The following is a 19,798-nucleotide window of genomic DNA, read 5'->3' on the forward strand; positions in this document are numbered from 1 at the left end:
ATATTTTAAGAACGAAACAAGATATTTAAGTTCTGATTTTTAATTTGAGCTCACATGGTCAATATATTTAAGATTTAAAAAAATTTTGGCGTGGCACCTCCCACTATTTAAGAAACAGATTCTTACTCAAAAACTAAGCAAGATATTTTGATTTCGATTCTTGACTTGAGTTTATATGGTCAAAAAACTCAGATTCGAAAAAAATTGTGGGGGGTGTGGTGGTAAGGTCAAATCATGCGAAAAAAGCCATGTTTTTGTGATTTTTTTCCTGACGACACAGTTAAAATTTATTTATTCAACCAACGGTATATTAAAGTATGACATTAGAAGAATGTTAGAAGAAAAAGTTGAATTGCGGTGCCCCTCATAACTCGGTGCTTGGTCATCTGAAATCAAAAAATAAAAGTTCATTCGTTAGATAATAGTTCGCCCCAGGTAACATAATTATTTGGGAAAAATCGGTTAATTTGTCATTGCGAAATCAAAATTATGAACAAAAAAAAACACTCGACAGCGTTACCTCGTAAAATATGTACAGAAATAGTGTTTAAAATTTCAAAAGGATCGGTGCAGTAGTTTTGAAGTTATGAGGGGTACCGACTTTGAAAACGTGAGTTGTGGGAAAAACGCTTTAAAGTTTTAACCACAAAAAAATCCAGTGTAAAACGTTTATAAGCAAATTTTATCGACTTACCTCACACTGAATCATCAATGCCAGGTCCATAGAGGATGTTCCTATCAATACATCAATTTCAATACATGACTTTAGGCGGTTAGGGTTTGATACTGCATAGAGAATAAAACATCTGCCGGGTAACAATAGCGCGCTCGGGTCGGGTCAGGTACATTTACAAAAATCCGGCAGGTAGGAAAATACTAATAACTTCGTCAATTTTGCTTTAATTGACTTGAAATTTTCAGATATATTTCTATATTACCTTACCCCTCTATACCTTACCCCTCTCTTAAACAAACTAGAACTGCGTGACATTGTCTCATGTCTCAAGAGTCTCATGAATACACATGATTACAATATATGTATCTACCTTGTACTCTACGAGTACCGGTATAAAAACATGGTTTCCTTTACTTCTTTCACTATAAAAAAAACTTCCATATACAAATTTGGGTTTATTTATTAATTTTTAATGAAACTTAAAATATTTTATGTATGATTTTTTTTTGGAACAATTGGATTTTGTCGGCCAGTGCAATAGGGCAGTCCTTCTCCGCCAATGCCGACAAGAGAGAGCTTAATTCTACGGTGTGCAGCCGAAAAATTTATATTTTTCTGAAATTTTTATCAAAGGATTTAATGGTCAAATCATACTAGTCTTTACTTAAGATCCAAAATGTGCTTCTCAAAAATTAAAATACATAATTCGCAATGTTGATTTCTTTGTACAGTTCAAAGACTTATACTGGGCCTAAAAATGCGCCTGCTTTGTATCAGATGGCCCAAAAGCTTCATTTGCAGAAAAGGTACAATCTAATACGTATGTAAGTATAGTCTTACCGTTCTTTTTACAGAAACTTGATATATGGCGTTTAGAACAGTGCCACTATATACAGCTGGGATGTCGGTTCATATTTCTCTTTAAAGCTTTAAGCTCCAAAACTGAGACTTCAGATTTTGGAATTGTTCAGCATCCAGCATCAGTCCACCTCTTACAAGTGACTCGGCAGTAAGCAATCCCGCGATAAATTCAATATCTTACAACACCGCTGAAGTTTTCATAGTTTTCGAAAATGTGTCAAACAAAAATTTTGAATGCTAGAGTAGAACTGATAATTGTGGTGTCAACAGTGAAACCGACATAAAGTGAATCTTTCAAGAATCATAACAAAAATTAAACAAACCATTTTATATCGATGGTTTTCACAAAAAATCACAAAAAACCATGAAAAATGCGATTTACTGGCCGAAACTGCCAATAAATCGGAAAATCAGTATACTGATTAAATTTAGCCAAAATTTATATATACAAAACGGGACATAAATAAAGTGCCACTATGGAATTAACTTAGTTATACGTGTTATTTTAAGTGTAAATATAACGAAATGCAGTGCGACCTAAAATACCCGACAATTAAGTTCGAATAAGAAGAAAAACATTTAAATGCAGAATTCGAACTTTGAATAAAGGAGAGTGCCGTATAAAGTGAATGAATGTTAATTAACAACAAGGATTCAAAACCTTTGGTACTAGGAGGTACTACTACACGAAAATTTGGATTTTTATAAACAAGACTCAAGGGTAACATGAAAAAAAATTATAAATGAACTTTAAGAAACTAATTTAATTTTGCGCCAAAAAAAAGTTTACCGTGCAAGCAAAGGCCCCTAGTAAAAGAGGAATACACTGAAAAGAATTTTGTACTTCAAACTATCTAAATTTATAATTGGTATTAGCCACTTCAAATTAACTAGGAAGACTTAACAATAACGTCCAGTAAATTACCCATTTTGGCCAATTAATCATCTTTGACCACCAAGAAGTGGTACTTGAGTACAGTCAAAGATTATAAAGTACATAGATGGGACATCAGGGCCCAAAACGGTCAACTTTTTGCGTCGAGCTTGTTGGTGAGGGGGGAAACGCACATGCATACGATTCTATTTTTAGAACTCTTTACATGTATCCGTCAACAAAAATGTGAACCTATGTGTGTATGTGTGACTGCTCGCACGACGGAGAAAAATGTTTTGGCTTCCAAATTTCAATTTCAATTTCGCGTTTCTGTTTTCGATGCGCCGATGTGGTAGTTGGTGGAACAAATAGTATTTTTGATCAATTCAGATCGAGACAGGATGGTAGCGTAATGCATACAGTTGTTTCTCTATGCGTCATTTTTCTGTGTTCAAATCCTCGTAAGGACTTTGAACTTTTTCTTTCTTTTATAATTATTATTATTTTTTTTTTCTTTAATTGTAATATTTTTATTTAATTTTATAATTGTAAAATTGTTTTATTCTTCATTATGTCCGGCTAATAAAATTTCAAGGGAGTCCTTCCGGCATTTTGTCATCCGACACGTCCGTCACTTATTTTTACAATAATTGTAATAGAATGCAATTAAAAATAATAATAATAACGTAAAAATTAAAAGTAAAAAAAAAAATAAAAAAATAAAAGTAAATATAAAAAGAATCACAAAACTAAAACTTTATCAAAATCAAAACAACCGCCCGCTAATGAAGTCGAACCCAGGACCCCATGAATAAGGATCGCGCACTATCCATCTAGGCTACCCTCGAAGTTGATTTTATGATACTTAAAATTGGTGTTAAAGGAGACGCTAGAATCTATACCAAAAACAGAGTTGACGAGTAAGGATAGTAAAAGATATTTCTGATCTCTTTACTCTTACATTGGTTCGATTACAACGTTTCAAACTTTCATCGTTCCAAAGATGTTACGATCTAAAAATAGAATTCTCTCTCTCCCTATCTCATCTGGCAGCCGTTTGTCGTGGAACCCGCTCTCAAATGTTTTCATTATTACAGCGGGTTCCACGACGAAAAAATGAAAACATTTGAGAGCGGGTTCCATGACGCGGCCTACCAAAATGCCGTAGAACCCGCACTTATAGACATTTTTACAGCGGGTTCCACTACGAACTGAGACGATGTTAAGGTGATTTTACAATTTTGTATTTTTTTTTATTGGATTATAAATTTAGGAAAACACATTCAAATAATAAAACAATAATATAAATAGATTTAAAATTAAAAAAAAATTGATGTCCCGAGCCTGGTTTGAACTCATTTTACTTTGCACACCAGCCAAGCACTCTACCACTCGGCTATCCCCCATTCGTTGTCTCGCGAAAAATTTCTCAAACTTAACTTGTCGCGCAATGGAACCCGCTCGTTCCAGCGGGTTCCACTGCTGGAACCCGCCATAGAAAATTTTTCTTTGTATGAGATGTCCCATCTATGTACTGTATAATCTTTGGTACAGTTTATGTGTCTGGAGTCCCCAATATAGAGTACATCAGGACCGCATAGATCCGTACAAAAGAATTTCTTAACTTTTTCACTTAAAGGTCTAAACTGGGGTGCAAATTTTCACCTTCCATCTTATAATCGTAGAATCTTACTTATAAACTTACCTAGCTTAACAAATCGTAGGACACTGCTCGGTGTAGTTTTTCTGCGTAACCTAATTAATGGGGATATAGATAGCCCATTGTAGTTCGACATATGCACAGCACGACCCTTTTAGGGTCTTATGTTCAAACTACAATGGTCTCTACTCTATAACATCTCTTTCCTGTCCTTCAAATTTAAAATATAGAATTTTACTACTCTACTACTTTACTAACTACTCCTCAATAAGTTACAAAAAGCTTAATATATACTAATAAATCGTTTCTCGAGCGCCCCTCGGTCGTCTGGGCCTCTAAGCTTTATGATGAATACAGGAATGCTAGCTGATGCTCTAATTGATGGACAAGCCATTTCCAAAATTCTGAAAGACCGCGGAAAAAAAATAACCTTTGATAAAAAGAACACTTGAGCATACGCCAAATTTCAGTTTATTTATAATAGAGAATGTAGGAGGCCTAACTACATAAATAAAATTAAAATAAAAAAAATATAAATATATACATAAATGTTTAAAAATTATTTAAAAATTTATAGCCCTAAGTAAGTTAAGAATATGGTGTTTAAAGTATACTAACAAGAGGAACTATAAAATGAAGTTTCAACTAATGATTGGAAGAAATACTAATTAGTAACAAGTAAGGAATTTTTGTAAAGTTTTATGAGGGTCAGTCGACTAATTTAAATTTCTGAGATTTAAAAATTAAATAAGTAATCAAGAAGTAAAATCATGCGACTAAAAATTTCTGGCGAATAGGTAGATTTACGAAATCAATTTTATAAACAGAAGAGGATGGCTACAGGGATACTACCAACTTTAATACCTGGAACTCATCTTTTTAACCTACATTTTAACTAAACCTTAAAAGGATAGATTCCCAGCATAGAAATGTTGTTGCCTACATTTTTATGTTCTGAAAACAACAACTGAAGCAATCCAGTAGAGAAGCAGACAAAAAAGTCGGTAACTCCTGTAAAACTGTCCGACTTAGCTGAGTTTTATACCCTTGCCAAGGCATAATGTCGAGTCGATGTAAGTAATGTGTTTTGGTCAAAAGTGTGCAACAGTAAACGAGACATCTATAAAATGTATATATGTATGTATATATATATGTATATATTTTAGATCAGGATCACCTTTCGAGAATCTGTTTATACGAAAACTAGTCTCTTGATTTTTGCCCACGTCATACGTCCTTCATACGTTTGCATACATATGTTCAAAGAATATGTAAAATATGTATGTATATATTGCAGAGAAAATAAGGATTGAATGCAAAGTTTGTAAGCGACGGCTTTAAAACTGCGAGGCTAGTTCGCTTAGAAACAAACACTCGGAAGGGGATCCTGATCAAGAATACATATCCAATTCTAATTGTGTCACTTGTATCAAGATTATAATAGAATCTTCAAAGGTACAACAAGACGGCTATAGTCGACTTTACCGCCTATATTATACCCGGTACTCATTTATTCCAACCACACTTAACTAAACTTTAAAGTTTGAAGAAATTCTCAGATTCTCAGAAAAAAATTTTGCGCTTGGAAAAAAACAACCGAAGCCCCCTAATACCACCTACGTCCATACTACCGATTCAGTAGGGAAGCAAAATAAAAAATCTATAACTCCTCTAAAAATGGTCCAATTTTGCTTTGATTTGTAGGTGCATTTATGACATTGGAACAGTTCGGCATTAAAATATTTTTCAAAAACTTAAAAAAACTGGCGCTAAAACGGGATTTCTGTTATAGGGGCGGGAGTGGGCGTGGGATAATTTTGACACACACTTGATAGGCGCGAATACCATACGAGTCCAAGTTCCAAAACGGATAATTTAAGAGGTAATATACAGTTGTACCGCGCAAAAAATGCAATTTTATCTATTTTTTTTTGACACCATAGAAAATATTTATTAAAAATGTTTTACCGACGTTGTTTAGTACATGTTTCTGGGTACTTATTTAAATTTTTTCATACAAAAATATTCAATAATAAAAATTGTATAGCCAAATTCCAAGATCGTCTTTTTTGGATGGTGTCTTGCGGTGGACATCATATCCCAAGAACGGTTCATCCGAAATCAAAAATTCAAAAAAATTTCGTTAGTATATTGTATTGCCTAGTCCGTGAACGAAGGATTTGTAAAAATTTTGATTAAAAAAATGGCGACGGTTTTAACAAAAAATGTACTTTTTCAAGGTATAAGATTTTCAATTTTATGCTCTAAAAAAGGAGTTTAAAAAAAAAATCCTTCGTTCACAGTCTAGCTATTATCATATTAAATAAGTGATCAAAATTTGGTGTTGATCGGATTAATAGTTTTTTAGTAATCGTGTCCACCGCAAAGGTAAAAAACAAGATTTCCAGTTTGTTCAAGTTTGATGTGCATCTGATCTGTTTTTTTACATACATAAATACCTTACAGCGAGTGCTTAAGGTTTATTTGGAGGTTGGAAATTCGAAGCCATCCTCAAAATACAATCCATTTAAAAATCATATGAATTTAGTGTGGCGTCAACATATCGTTACGCCTTTATTTTATTCTCTTCATTTACGACACCGCAGATATACTAATTTTAGTAAAAATAATTGAATTTTATTGTTATTTAACCATTAAGAAGATAGGTTTTTCAATTTACAAGATAGAAATACGGACTAGAATTTGGAATGACGGAAGCGGAATTCCGCTTCCAAAAGCGGAATGGGTAAAGACAAACCGAAGCCAAGAAGTAACTGTGGCATTAAACGGCATTACCGACAATAGCAATACCTTTATTTTAAAACAATAAAATGTAGATAGTTTTTGTCAACTTATTGGCGTTAGTTTAAGCACCATAATTATTTTTGGAATGAAGCATGGAATGAATTAATTACAATAAATATAAAACAATAAACAAGCAATAAATTAAAATTAACATTTGTAAACGCTATTCAAATGTTTTAACTCTTATGAAATAATTATGTGATCATATCGACGCCTTTTCCAAAAGAATCGGGAAGATACCGAAATCTTAGATTATATTGCCAAATTGTTTTAAAATATGAGTGCCGACCAAACAAATACTTTAACTAAAAACGCTTTGCTACATATAAAAATAAAATAATCTTTGATAGGAGAAAAGTATTGAGCTGCTGTTTACCTGGACATTGCAAAGGCATTTGACAGAGTATGGCACAAGGGACTTCATAAGCTGCAAAACCTCGTACCATTGTTAGATCACACCCACTCATACCAACCGATTCGACATTCTTAAATTAACCTTTTCTGTTGTATAAAATACGACAATGATTGCCTCAGAATTATAAAAACAGGACGTCAGGAGTCGTGTAGCATTTTGGTCTCAGTTAACATCGTATTTTTGAGCATTTTTGAGTCAACAAATTTTTCACTGAAAATCTGGTGCCATTACACAGTTTTTGTGGATTAATATTTCCCATAAATATAATCAAGGACCCATTTTTCATATTCAAGCAATGTGATTGCTTATCAGCACGTTCTAACGAATTCTACAAATTTAATCGGATTGATTTATTGCCGAATCTCACTTTACCAATACCTTTATTGAAGAACAATACCACAAAAAATGACAGACTAAGCTAACTTTTCGCTCACAATGTGCTTATATTAAGTCTGTAATTCTATCCGTGCATGCTATTATAAATTTGATAATTAAAAACAGAATGTGCCATTTTAGCCAAAAGTACACGAATACGTATTTGTGATCGCCACGCAATACTCACAACAGATACAGGCAGAGTCGGCGAAAGATATGGGTACTATGGGAAGTACTATCCACCAAAAATTTTTGAAGTTGGGTACATAAACTTAAACTTGTTAGGTACTCCAACTGGCATCTATCTTTTATAGACTCCGAGATTCGCGGTATCAAAATTGTAGGGACTAATAAAGTCCAATTATACTTTATTAAGAAGTATCACACAAATGATTTAATTTTATATTTTGAATTGAAGATTGTACCTTCTCCCTGTTAAGCTTAAAGTTAAAAGTAAATATAAGTTTATAAACGATAAAAACGAAAAATTATTTACAATTTTCAATAAATATACGGCATTTTTTTTTGCCACAAAAAACTTTTTTTTTGGTACTAAGCCCGAATTAGGAGAATTATAAGTATCCAGGACAAAATAAAGTGAAATATATTATATCAATCCATATTTGTTTGGATTTATGATTTGTTTTATGATTTGGGACCGTCTGTATGGTTTTATGATTTGGTCACAAACCTGATGAGTTTTATGAACTTATAATAATTATATGATAGCAGCGCGTAAGGCCCAAGTGCAGCTTTTATCACAAAAAGTGTATTTATAGAAAAAGGCACAACAAAGTAATCAATCAATCCTCTTCAACAGCGATCCCGCTAGCACTAATCATATCTGCAAAATCAGACGCTCAAATGGAGCTACGACCCAAATCGAGGATGCACCGAACCACAAATTCGCGAGTTTTATTTCTTTTCTGGGTTCTAGTATGGACCCATTTTCTAGAGAATGTCTTTTGTGGCGAAAAATTAGGTAAGTAAATAAACACCTTTTATACAAATACCGAAGATTTAAACGAATCACCAAACATTTTAACGCAGTGTTTTGCTAAAAAACACTGGGGAATTCACAGACACGGGTATAATTGTGTGAAGCTATGCAATATCTTTCGCCGCTTGAAAGATATTTCAATTGGATTTTTTAAATAAAAAAAAAGGTTAATATTAATTTTTCATATTTATACCCTTGCAGAGGGTATTATAATTTTGTTCAAATGTGTTGAAAGCAGTGAAGGAGAGATCTCCGACCCTATAGGAATATATATATTCTTGATCAGGATCACCTCCTGAGTTGGAGCACGTCCGTCTGTCTGTTTCTATATAACTGCTGCCATAACTGCCATAACGTTTTTACACTTAGACTGTTGGGATTTTCTATGGATTCTATTTGTGGCTACTACATACGAAACTTCATAAGGATGGGCCGACTATATCTGAAAGCCATATAACTGAAAGGTCAAAAATTATGCAACATCCATGTTTTTGAAAATATAACTTTTTACAGATTATAATGATTGGACCTACTAAATATCATTGGGATGGGTCGATTATATCCTATATCTGTCATATAACTAAACGATCGTGAATAGTATTTGGTAAAAATACGAACTTTGATATTTTTGGAGATAGAAGCTTGGGTCTTTTTTTAATTTTAATAAATTGCTTTTATTATAAATTTCTTATAACAATCGAGGAACTATATCCAATATTTGGGATATATATACGATCTTAACTTCAAGGGTATATTCGACTCCGACTCCGCTCAAAGTTAGCTTTAAAAAATGATACAGTTTTGACAGTAGTTTTTACAGTTATATGTAAATTCTTGATCAGCATGAACAGCCGACAAGTTTTTGGAAAGTGTTTTGATGCAAAACTATTCCAGGGCCTAATCCTTACGTATAACTCAAATTTCAGCCCAATCTAATAATTTTAAGAGAACTTATGGACTTTTTTTCCCCGAGCACATAAGTATGCAACCAACACTTGTTTTCTTTAAACTTAAGTTTATTTGTCGATGGTAGAGATGAGTACCGGCTATAGTATAGTCTCGACTCGACTATAGCCGTTCTTTCTTGTTCTTAAATTTTTGAATATTTTTTCTTCACTGGAAAAACACATTTTGTTTGAAAATAAGAACCAAATCCATGATAAACTTTAAACTCATCATGGTCAGATAGACATCTGACCTAAAAATGAGTGGTGCCCATACAAATACATTCACATTTTACACTTTCGAAATTCGAATACGTAGAATTCTCCCGCAAGCTCCCGTCTAACAGTGCCGTCGGTGTCAATATAAATTTGTATATTTAAAATTTTTTTAAGGGGAGGTTCTTTTGGATTTTTTTGAAAAAATCGATTTTTTTTTTTTAATAAAATGAAAGTTAAATATGTGTAGAATATACGTGACAAGGGATATTTCGATGCGACGCGTATTTCTTGAGCTAGACCGTTTCAAACATACCCATGATAACAAGAAAGCTATCTAAAGGCAAAGTTTCTAAAAACTTTAAACGCGTTTTTCTCGGAACCATGTTTTGAAACCTCTTGTCGCGCACAGGGCTCGTTCTATTGATCAGATTTCCTTCATTCAAAAAATGTTTAAAAGTACATACTTTTTTGTATGCCTTATACCTAAAATTGGCATAAAAAATTATTTATTTCTTATTTTTAAACGAGATCAAAGTAAAAAAAAGAGAAAAAATGCCAATTTTTTTTTTAAACGTCCATGAAATTGGTTTATTTTTACCAAAATTAATTGTCGTTAGGTATAAGGCATAGGAAATTCCATCAATTTTAATAAATTATATACATTTCTAATTTAAGTTCACTACCAGCGGCCCTACACTCGACAAAGCAGAAAAATAGAGGTCTACGAGATCCGCCATTTTGAATTTCCTGAATATTGAATATTTTTTTTAATCGTTAATAAACAACGAATCAAAAGTTCAAAAGTTCGTATGTCTTTTCATTTTCCCGCAATCCATTCTCAAAGTTTGCTTAATTTTCGGAAAAATCCAAAAGAAACTCTCCTTAACGAGGAAGATACAAAAGAGATTGTTTCATATTTTGTAAAGTCATAGGAAAACCAAGAGGAAAAGAAAAGAAACAATATAATCGTTTTTTTAAATTACACTTCAAGTTTTTTTGTCTAGACTAAACCACTTAGAATTCTGTGCCAGGGAGAATATGTTTTATTGGTTTGAAATTTGGCATTTCACCAAATTCCTAATATAAATACATATATAATAGTAAATATACTATTAGTAAATATATTTACTAATTAATATTTTATTTAGTTAGATAATAATTAGTTCAAATTTTTAACTAAATTAAACATTTTTCACTAAGAGGAACAAGGTTAAATAATTTTCTCATACAAGGGAAAGCTCAAAATTGTGGAGTATAAGACTATTAATATATAATAGTCTAAGAGTATAATATATTTATAAGATATAAATAATATTTTCTGCACCGCGAAGTTGGAAAACGTCCTGTTGAACAACATTCTGTTAGTTAACATTTAGCAGCATGAATATAACAGAACAGTGAATACATTTTTATGGGCAACATATGTTGCACTGCTCAACACTATAATTTTTTATACGTTTTTCAACTTTGCGCTGCAAAAAAGAGAAAAAGTCTTCAAAGAGAAAAATTTGTTTAATCTCTCTTCCAAGCTATGTTAACTAACAGTGAATAAAAATTTTAATGTTAATTAATTAACATTCTTGAATGTAATGATATTTTTCGAATGTCTAAAATTTGAAACTTTGAAAAGACCTTCTATTTCGTTAAATTTAAAATCATGATTGGAGCATTTCTAAGTCTTTGGTTGATTTTCTATACATAATTTTATTTAATTGGTGGCTGTGGAGATGGTATCCGACAGCGAAACATAGATTCAGTATAAAATTCAGTTCGCAAAAATCAAAATTGGCAACAAATAAATTTTGTTATTGTTAATTTTTGGTCTGTATTTATTTAAGTTTCATACATTAGTTCAAAATTAACCAAAAATTATTATGCATATTCCTTTAATAAATGCATCACTTTCATATTTTCTAAATTAAAATGTGGTATTACATTAAAAAAGTTTCTTCATATAATTAATTAACGGGTTAAACATATTTCATACTATTCTCTATAAAGAAAAAAGTAGATCCCTTGAAAGTCTATCCTTCGAATTTTTACCGCAAATCATGTTCAATGCTTGAACATAAATATTTTGCAAAAATATCATACATAAAGAACGTTTCTTCTTAAAAGTTGAATTATAATGGGAGGTGAAATCGGGAAAGTGTGATAACTTACCAATGCATCGAAATTGAGTTTTTTTTAATGAATAAATATGAGTTATTATTAACAAATATTCATATTTTTCCTTCAAAAAATTTAACAATAATAAGACCACACAATTTCAGAAAACTCTCTACAACTTAATATAAAATAAAGAATGCAAAGTTATTTTTTGTAGCTTTTCTCTCTTGTTTTAATGTAATCTTAGAAAAGCTAAGCAGAGTTGTACCTCTTAAGATATTTTCTGTTTACAAAACACTATGTATTAAAAATTACACTGTGCGACAGTGATTTGGAACTTTTGAAGAGACCTAGTAGGAAGTAGGTCGAGTATAGTATAAATCCGTGTTTGAAATTTTTCTAACATCCTCAAAAACTTGATTTATTTAAAAAAAACGGGGTTTCGGAACTTTTTTGCTCCTAAAAATTTTTAAGCGCGTAATTTTAAACCGATTTTAAAATATTAGACGTTTTTTTATAGTTAAATGTTGTAGCTTTTGAAAAAATATATATCTTTAATTTATTTCAACAAAAAGGATACAATTTTTACGCAAGAAACTGATATTTTTGAATTTTGGTCGTGTTTTCCAGACTTTGACGCCATTTTTTCGGTACAATTTCTAAGAAATTTTATACATATTAATACATATTAACACATATATTATACATTTTTGATACATATCATAATTGTCTCGTTAATTCTGAATAAAACGAGACCGATTTCATTAAGAAATTATGAAAATTGTTAAAGTTATAACGCTTTTCCCAAAACAAGTCAGTGCAATTTTACTATCGCTCCGGAGTAAAAGTGTGTAAATAAAAGGAATAAGCGAAATGGAAGGGCACACTATTGCTCCGGAACGCTAGCAAGATTGGACTGACTTGTTTTGGGAAAAGCGCTTAGGAATTTTTAGGAGCAAAAAAGTTCCTTAAAAACCGTTTTTTCTAAATAAATCAAGATTTTGGGGGTGTTTGAAAAATTTCAAATATGGTTTTATACTATACTCGACCTAATGAACAATTCTTACTAGGTCTCTTCAAAAGTTCCTTCAATTCTTCTTTTTTTGTCGCACTGTGTTATCTATTACAAAAATACCTATATACAATTGGTCAATTGATTATGAAATTCCCATTTATTTAAAACTGTTTCATGTTATACTATTGAAAAAGCATTGCTATCGGCTACTCTACGCACATATCAGAAAGTAGCTTGTGATTCAGAACAAGTTGTTATTGCCTGTCCCCGAGGTACCAGTATTTCCATCGAATTTGCTCAGTACAACAAATTTGTGGCAAAAGGTAAGTATCTACTTATTAATATGCGCCAATCACATGTAAGAATATTACCTATACAGATGGCTACAGTATCGAGGATCTGTGTCCCGTGCCTGGAGAACTCGTTCCGGAAATCCGTGGCAAAGCAAAGCATCTACTTCGCGGATCCATTTTTGGTTTATCGAACCAGAAAGAGCCTTCTAAACGCTTTGCCAATGGTGAATACGGCCATGTTATGACATATAGTAGTGATGATATTATTACTACCAAACCAAGTTCAACTGACGACGAAACTGGTACAATCGTCAGTTTTAGAGATATTCAAAGTACTGACGAGAACAACGAAAATACCCCAAAGAGTTGCATGTGGCCAAATGCTTTACAGGTAAAAGCCAAAAAGCTAGTTTTTAAAAAAGCACAGTATATTTGTTCAATCATTGCATGGTCTATGTTCTATCCTAAGAAAAAAGCATATATAAAAACATTAGGAAATTGTACATATACACATGTTTAAGGTGTACTTATAATAATTTTTATATTGTAGTCGCTTGAATGTATGTAACATAAAGCAGGAATCATCTCCGACCTCATAAAGAATATATATTCTTGATCCGCATCTACAGCAGAGTTGATATAGCCATGTCCGTCTGTCCGTATGAACGCTTGAATCTCAAAAACTATAAAAAGTAGAGCTATAGAGCTGACTCCTACAATGTTTGTTTCAAAATTTTGCCATGCCACCTCCCACCCCCCACAAATCGCGAAATCCACTACTCCAGCAAGTACTGCATGTTTTTTTGAAAAACTTTTGATGCCAAACTATTTTTATAATAATAATAAATATATTTATATTTGGAACTTGGGATCGTATTATATCCGTGCTTTGTGGGTTAAATTAGTTAATTTGTGAGCGGAAAAGATGATTACCGGGTATAATATAGTCGGGAAAATCGAAAGCCGTCTCTTCTTGTTGTGGTTATTATTATCTCGTTCTACCCTTACCGATGGGTAGAGCTTTATATCCGTGGACGGCAGGTCCCTATTCCAGGGGCCTAGGAAATTTTTCTGAAATCGTATGAAATGTCATGCTTGCAGCGTAATTTTTGCTATTCGTTACTTATACTTATGCATTAAATTCATATCAATTTATTGAGCGCCAACCACTGCTATATATAGAATTTAAATTAGGATATAAGGTTTTCGCTCTCGTTATATTTTGATATTAAGAACTGATTCTGTATTTGATTAAATATTTTAGTACTCTTTGCTGCAAACAGTAGTCGAGGCGTGCCAGAAGAAAAAGCACTGTAAGTTCCAGGGGTCTTCGCAGTATTACGGCCTAGGCGAAAGCGGAGTAGGTGACTCGTCCGGAACCAGCAGCTATCACAGCAGTACAGTCAGCACCAATTCATTAATTAGCGATCCCTGTCCAAAGCTTAGAAAAATCGTGGAAATAGCCTACAAATGTCGTCCGTGTAAGTATAAATTAGTGGAGTCAATCATTACTCGTTACATTTTTCTAAGCTTGTGATAGATAATTTTCCATTTTCGCTCATATCAACCTTTCAGATGAGTTTCGAAGCAAGGTAGCTTGTCACAATGATGTCGCCCAGCTCGAGTGTAACCCCTATTCGAGGATAGCCATATATAGCGCAAGTTTCGGTAGAACAGAGTATGAAAGCATCCAATGTCCTCAACCCCAAGGAGTACGGGAAGAAAGTAAGTCTGAAAATGGGAGGGTCAAGCCCTCTCATTAATCTGGTCGTTATCTTTTTAGCATGCCTCGCCTCATACTCAACGGAGACAGTAATGCAAATTTGCCACGGACGTCGGCGGTGCAACTTAGCAGCTGACGCAAACACATTTGGTACTCCTTGTCAAAAGAACTCTCGGATGTACTTGAAAGTGGTTTACACATGCGGTAAGTATCTTACCGCCCCCATCTATGGCTGCAGGTGTTGTATGAACCTGGTGTTTGTGGCCGAGTTAAAGGCTCACGAGGTTAATAAAAGGCGTTTTCGTAATTTCTGTTCCGGTCTAGTGCCCATGCAAGTACTTAAAGAACACGACGCATCAGAAACCGAGGCGGACGAATCCCAGGATTTTGAGGGTGATGTCAACGATCTGTACGATGATGAACTGAACTATAAAGAGTCCGAAGCCATTCCAAAGCTGTATAGCAACACAACAGGTTCTGGTACCCGCAATAGCACCGGAGGAAGTATTTCAAGACCCAGTGTCACATTGTCGAGTAACCAGACCATAACAAACAGCTCATTGGTTGCTGAGATCGATAACGTAATGACTCACACTGCCGACTTTAGCTTGGAGGGTAAGGAATTATAGAAATATTTTTCTATTTTAATTTATTTAGATTATGAAAATATGGCTCGAAAATCATTGCCGAAGTATGTTAATTTTGATAAAAAGGAACCATAACAGAATCTAAATTATTCACATACATATATTCAGAATTAGGATGACATCCTAGGACGTGCATATGTCGAATTATATGTTACAGATTTTATATTGTCGGGTCATGCAGCCGACGGAAAATGTGGCCGGCAATAATTTATTGACCTCAAGGACACCCGTGATGTTCCACCGACGTTAAATCTGGTCTAAAAAATGAACTCTCATATCAAAATCGAACAGAATTTGTTTTTTTACTAAAAAAAAGAATTCCGAACATTAATTGCAGCAATCCGAAAATGCTCGGTAACTTAACCATGTCGATATTTGCTATATTAAAAAACTCTTGTATCTGCAATGGTATATAAACTTCGGGTTTTCTTTAAGCTTATTTTTTCGACTGGTTTTCTTAGTATAGTTTTTTTAGAGGCCTCGACCGTAAAATGGTGGGCGTTACCCAAGTTTATAGATGCTTAAGTATATTAGTAATATTAAGAAAATAATCTAACTCTGTTGCGAAAGAATATAAAAGTTTTAGAGTTCCAAAGATTAAGATTGAAAAATTTAAAAAGAATTACAACTTGACTATCATTTGATTATATTTTGTTAGAATATTTATCAATAAAGAAATGGATATTTATTTAATAAAAATGTTTAATAACTTAAAATTAAAAAAAAAAAATCAATTTATTAAAAATTTTGAACAGGCGACCAGGAACGTTTATATATTTACCTACTTATCGTGGGATCCTTTGGAGTGCTTTTATCCATAATTGTTGTTGCCACTAGGTTGATGCTCCAAAAGCGTCATAGTGTCATTACGGATACGCGTATGAATTCCCCAAATAAAGCCAATGAAATGCCTGGCGAATTAGCTGAGGATACAACAGTTCCAAGCGGGTTAAATGAAATAGACGAAATAGATACAGACATTGACTTAACTTCATCGGTACCTTTACCAATAGTTTCAAAAAATGAGGTAAGTTGTGATTTCTTTGTATGAAACCACTTTTTTATGAAGGTAATACTTTCTCAGAATTATTTGGCTTACGCACCGGCTACTAGCCTCTTCACCAATATAGCTCCTGGACATCTATCCTCAGGGGGTATCCCAGGATCTGCACCTGGTGTAATCACAGCCCCACTTTTGGTTGGGACACACCACTCCCCAGACTTAATAGGTATTCCGTCGAGTGCCTATGTAGCAACCAGCCATTCTACTGGAAGCCAGAATGCAGTGACAGGAATTGTGGCTCCGGCGATTGTTATCGGATCCAAGGCTTCTGGTGGTCCCTTACCTGGAAGTAGTGCTATAAGTAAGTATTTGTGTCAAGACCTTAACATTGATTAGAATTTTTAAACACTACTATTTTCTAGGCACAATGGTTCCCATAACCTCACTGTCGCAGTACACAACCGCGCCGACTATCAGAGGCGGATATATAGTAAATTCTGGGGGAATGGGAGTGCTGCAGCATCCAAGAAGCACACCCACGCCACCGTCCTCTATGGCTGGAGGGTCTCCGGCACATCCACCAGCGCAATCAGTTACGGCCCTTGCAATAACTCCGTTGGGTCATGGGTCTGCTTCCATGTCTCTAAGCGGCACTTCGACTGTGCATCGAACAAAGCCGCTCATGCAACTTTCCTATGATGGCACCGCTCCTCGCACCTTGTCCACTGGCGTGGCGGCTGGCTCTCAATTCTATTATGGATGACAAGAAATGATGGACTTTAAGCCGCATGTATACGCCACAGGCTTAGCTACGGGTGCAGTTGCTCCAAATGGCACTCAAGCGAAGTTCGGAAATGCTGAGGAGAAGATTGTACCACATTAATATGAAGGACAATAGAAAACAAATCTTAAGTAGTTCCTTCTACTTGATTTCAATTCTCAAACTGAGCTAGAATGTTCTCATATTCCCGTATGTTTCACGGCAATTGAGTTCTTAAAATTAAAAAAAAAAAGGCCGAGAAACATAAAATTTGTTAAAGAAACGTAAAATAATTCGTAAATGTGAAGTTTTTAAAAATTTTCCCTTGTGATTTAAATTTGGGGTATATATTTAGTATGTAATATATTTCACTTATAATATGTTTTTGTTATTTTGTTAAATTTTCTTTGAAATTCTTTTTTGAAAAAACAAGTGCCTTCCTTATTAGCGTTAAGTGATGACTTACTGAATTCTTAAAACTTTGCATAAATGTAAATATTGCAGCAAGCTAAAATAATTCATATAAAACTTTATAAAATAAAGTTATTCAAAATCTAATTAGCCAGTGTGTAAATATAGTACATATATTGCCCAAATAGATAAATACCCAAAAAGGCACAATTTACTTTTTTGAAAGCTACACATTTACAAAATGTATATACATTTTTCATAGAGAATATAAAAAGTCAATAATGCATACAAAATTTGAAATAAACAATAGTTTCATCAAAACTGTTTTTAAATACATTAGATTTATTTTCAGTATAAAATGACTACATAAATTTGGCGAAAATCTTAGAATTACCTAATTACATTAAGATATTATGTTTGTTTGTAAATTAAACAACGTATTTTAATCTTTTCGTCAAATGTATTTATAGTAACAAATACTTATTAGGTATGGTTTAAGAAACTTCAATAAATAAAATGTAATTACCATTGTATAAAAATAATATTTAATTTCATTGGTGCAAAGCTTTTCAGTTACAATGCATTGGTTGAGCTCGAAAATAAATGTATAAGATTAGTTATTTCAACTTTAAACGAGTATTCTGAGTATATTCCGAACGAGTATATTGAAATGGATGGACGCCATCTTTATACCCTTGTATAGGGTTTTATAATTTTGGCCAAATTTGTTGTCTTTTTTTTGTGCATGGCAGCAATGTAGCAAATAAATTCTTCATCAGCATAAGCTGCTGAGTTGATATCAGAATTGACAGTACCGACAGTCTCTGCGGAAACTAGAGTCTTAGTTTTAAAGCTACAGACTTAAAAGGTTGCTAATAGATAACATGGCTTGTTAGAAGTTTAACTGACCGATAGGAAAATGTTTTTTTGAAGATAGAATATAGAGATAGAGATTCTATTTTGGGTTAAATTATTTGTTCAACAAATTTCATAAGGCTTGGCCATATACGATCGAAAACAACACACAACACAACTTAAATTTTTTGGGAGAAACTTGGGACTTGTTTTAAATGTGCATATTAAACAAGAAAGGACGACTATAGTTTCCCGACTATATTATACCCGGTACTCATCTCTTTTTAGATACACTTCGCCTCTTACCCAGAGGGAGTATGCTGCCCGGCAAGCACATACTTGAAAGGTACTGGGCTGGTCGCTATGTACATAGTTATAGCTTCTAGTCTGGGACGCTGGCAGGCGTACCATCCGTGCCCATGCACTATATACCTCTTGTGGGTATATTCGAGTGCCGTGGTCGTAATCCCTTCAGGGTGGAACACGCCATGTAAAACAAGTTCGGAGAGATCCAAGACGCTCATTGTAGATTAGCCATTAGAACTGTTTGTCATAAAAAAATTTTCCAAAAACATTGGCGCATATATCAGATTTCTGTTTCGGGGCAAAGTGTTGACACAAACTTGATCTGCGCGGATATCATACGATCCGAAGTTCCAAATCTGATATTTCTATCTCTTTTAGTCTTCGAAGTCCACGCGTTAAAAATTTTACCCCATTTGTATGGGAAAAGGTATATATATCTCCTCCAATTATCGCCGCCCATTTCGATGAAATTTGTTTTTCAGATATATATTAACTATAGGAGCCTAAGTTGATATACCCTTGCAGTTATTACCGGATATATATCTCAAACATCGGATATAATTGGCCGATGCTTATGAGAATATCATAATAAAACCAATTAATTACAACAAAATATCTAAAAAAAAGTCCCAAGCTTTCCAAGTCCCAAAAGTCTATCCTTAAAAATACCAAAGTTTGTATTTCTACCAAAAACCATTTCCGATAGTTCATTTATATGTCGGCTATTAGATATATAGTCGGCCGATTGTTATGAAATTTTGTAGGTGGGAATAACTGACTGAAAATAGAATCTTTACTAAGCTATAAGCGGCCGATCCAGGTCGTTTGCGTAGTTTGCGTAGAAATA

At 33.5% G+C, this 19,798-nt stretch overlaps 1 protein-coding gene across 7 annotated transcripts; it reads left to right on the plus strand.

Moving 5' to 3' along the window:
* Positions 1-746: 746 nt before the first annotated feature.
* Positions 747-18,250, plus strand: LOC108130881 (uncharacterized). Of its 7 annotated transcripts, none has more exons than XM_070281534.1 (12): positions 807-865; positions 1,408-1,496; positions 8,487-8,648; positions 13,148-13,276; positions 13,333-13,637; positions 14,511-14,727; positions 14,822-14,971; positions 15,030-15,173; positions 15,294-15,584; positions 16,372-16,643; positions 16,701-16,980; positions 17,042-18,250. In XM_070281534.1, exons 2-12 carry the CDS (start codon positions 1,454-1,456, stop codon positions 17,380-17,382), a joined length of 2,334 nt encoding a protein of 777 aa, XP_070137635.1. In that variant the 5' UTR covers positions 807-865; positions 1,408-1,453; the 3' UTR covers positions 17,383-18,250. The 7 variants fall into 7 exon arrangements, with proteins under 7 accessions (XP_070137638.1, XP_070137635.1, XP_070137634.1 ...); XM_070281533.1 differs by having other exon boundaries at positions 822-865; positions 1,408-1,482; positions 17,042-18,248; XM_070281537.1 differs by lacking the exon at positions 1,408-1,496 and having other exon boundaries at positions 747-865; positions 17,042-18,247.
* Positions 18,251-19,798: the final 1,548 nt, after the last annotated feature.

This window comes from Drosophila bipectinata, chromosome 3R, assembly GCF_030179905.1.
Source record: "Drosophila bipectinata strain 14024-0381.07 chromosome 3R, DbipHiC1v2, whole genome shotgun sequence".
In the NCBI taxonomy this organism is placed as follows: Eukaryota; Metazoa; Arthropoda; class Insecta; order Diptera; family Drosophilidae; genus Drosophila; species Drosophila bipectinata.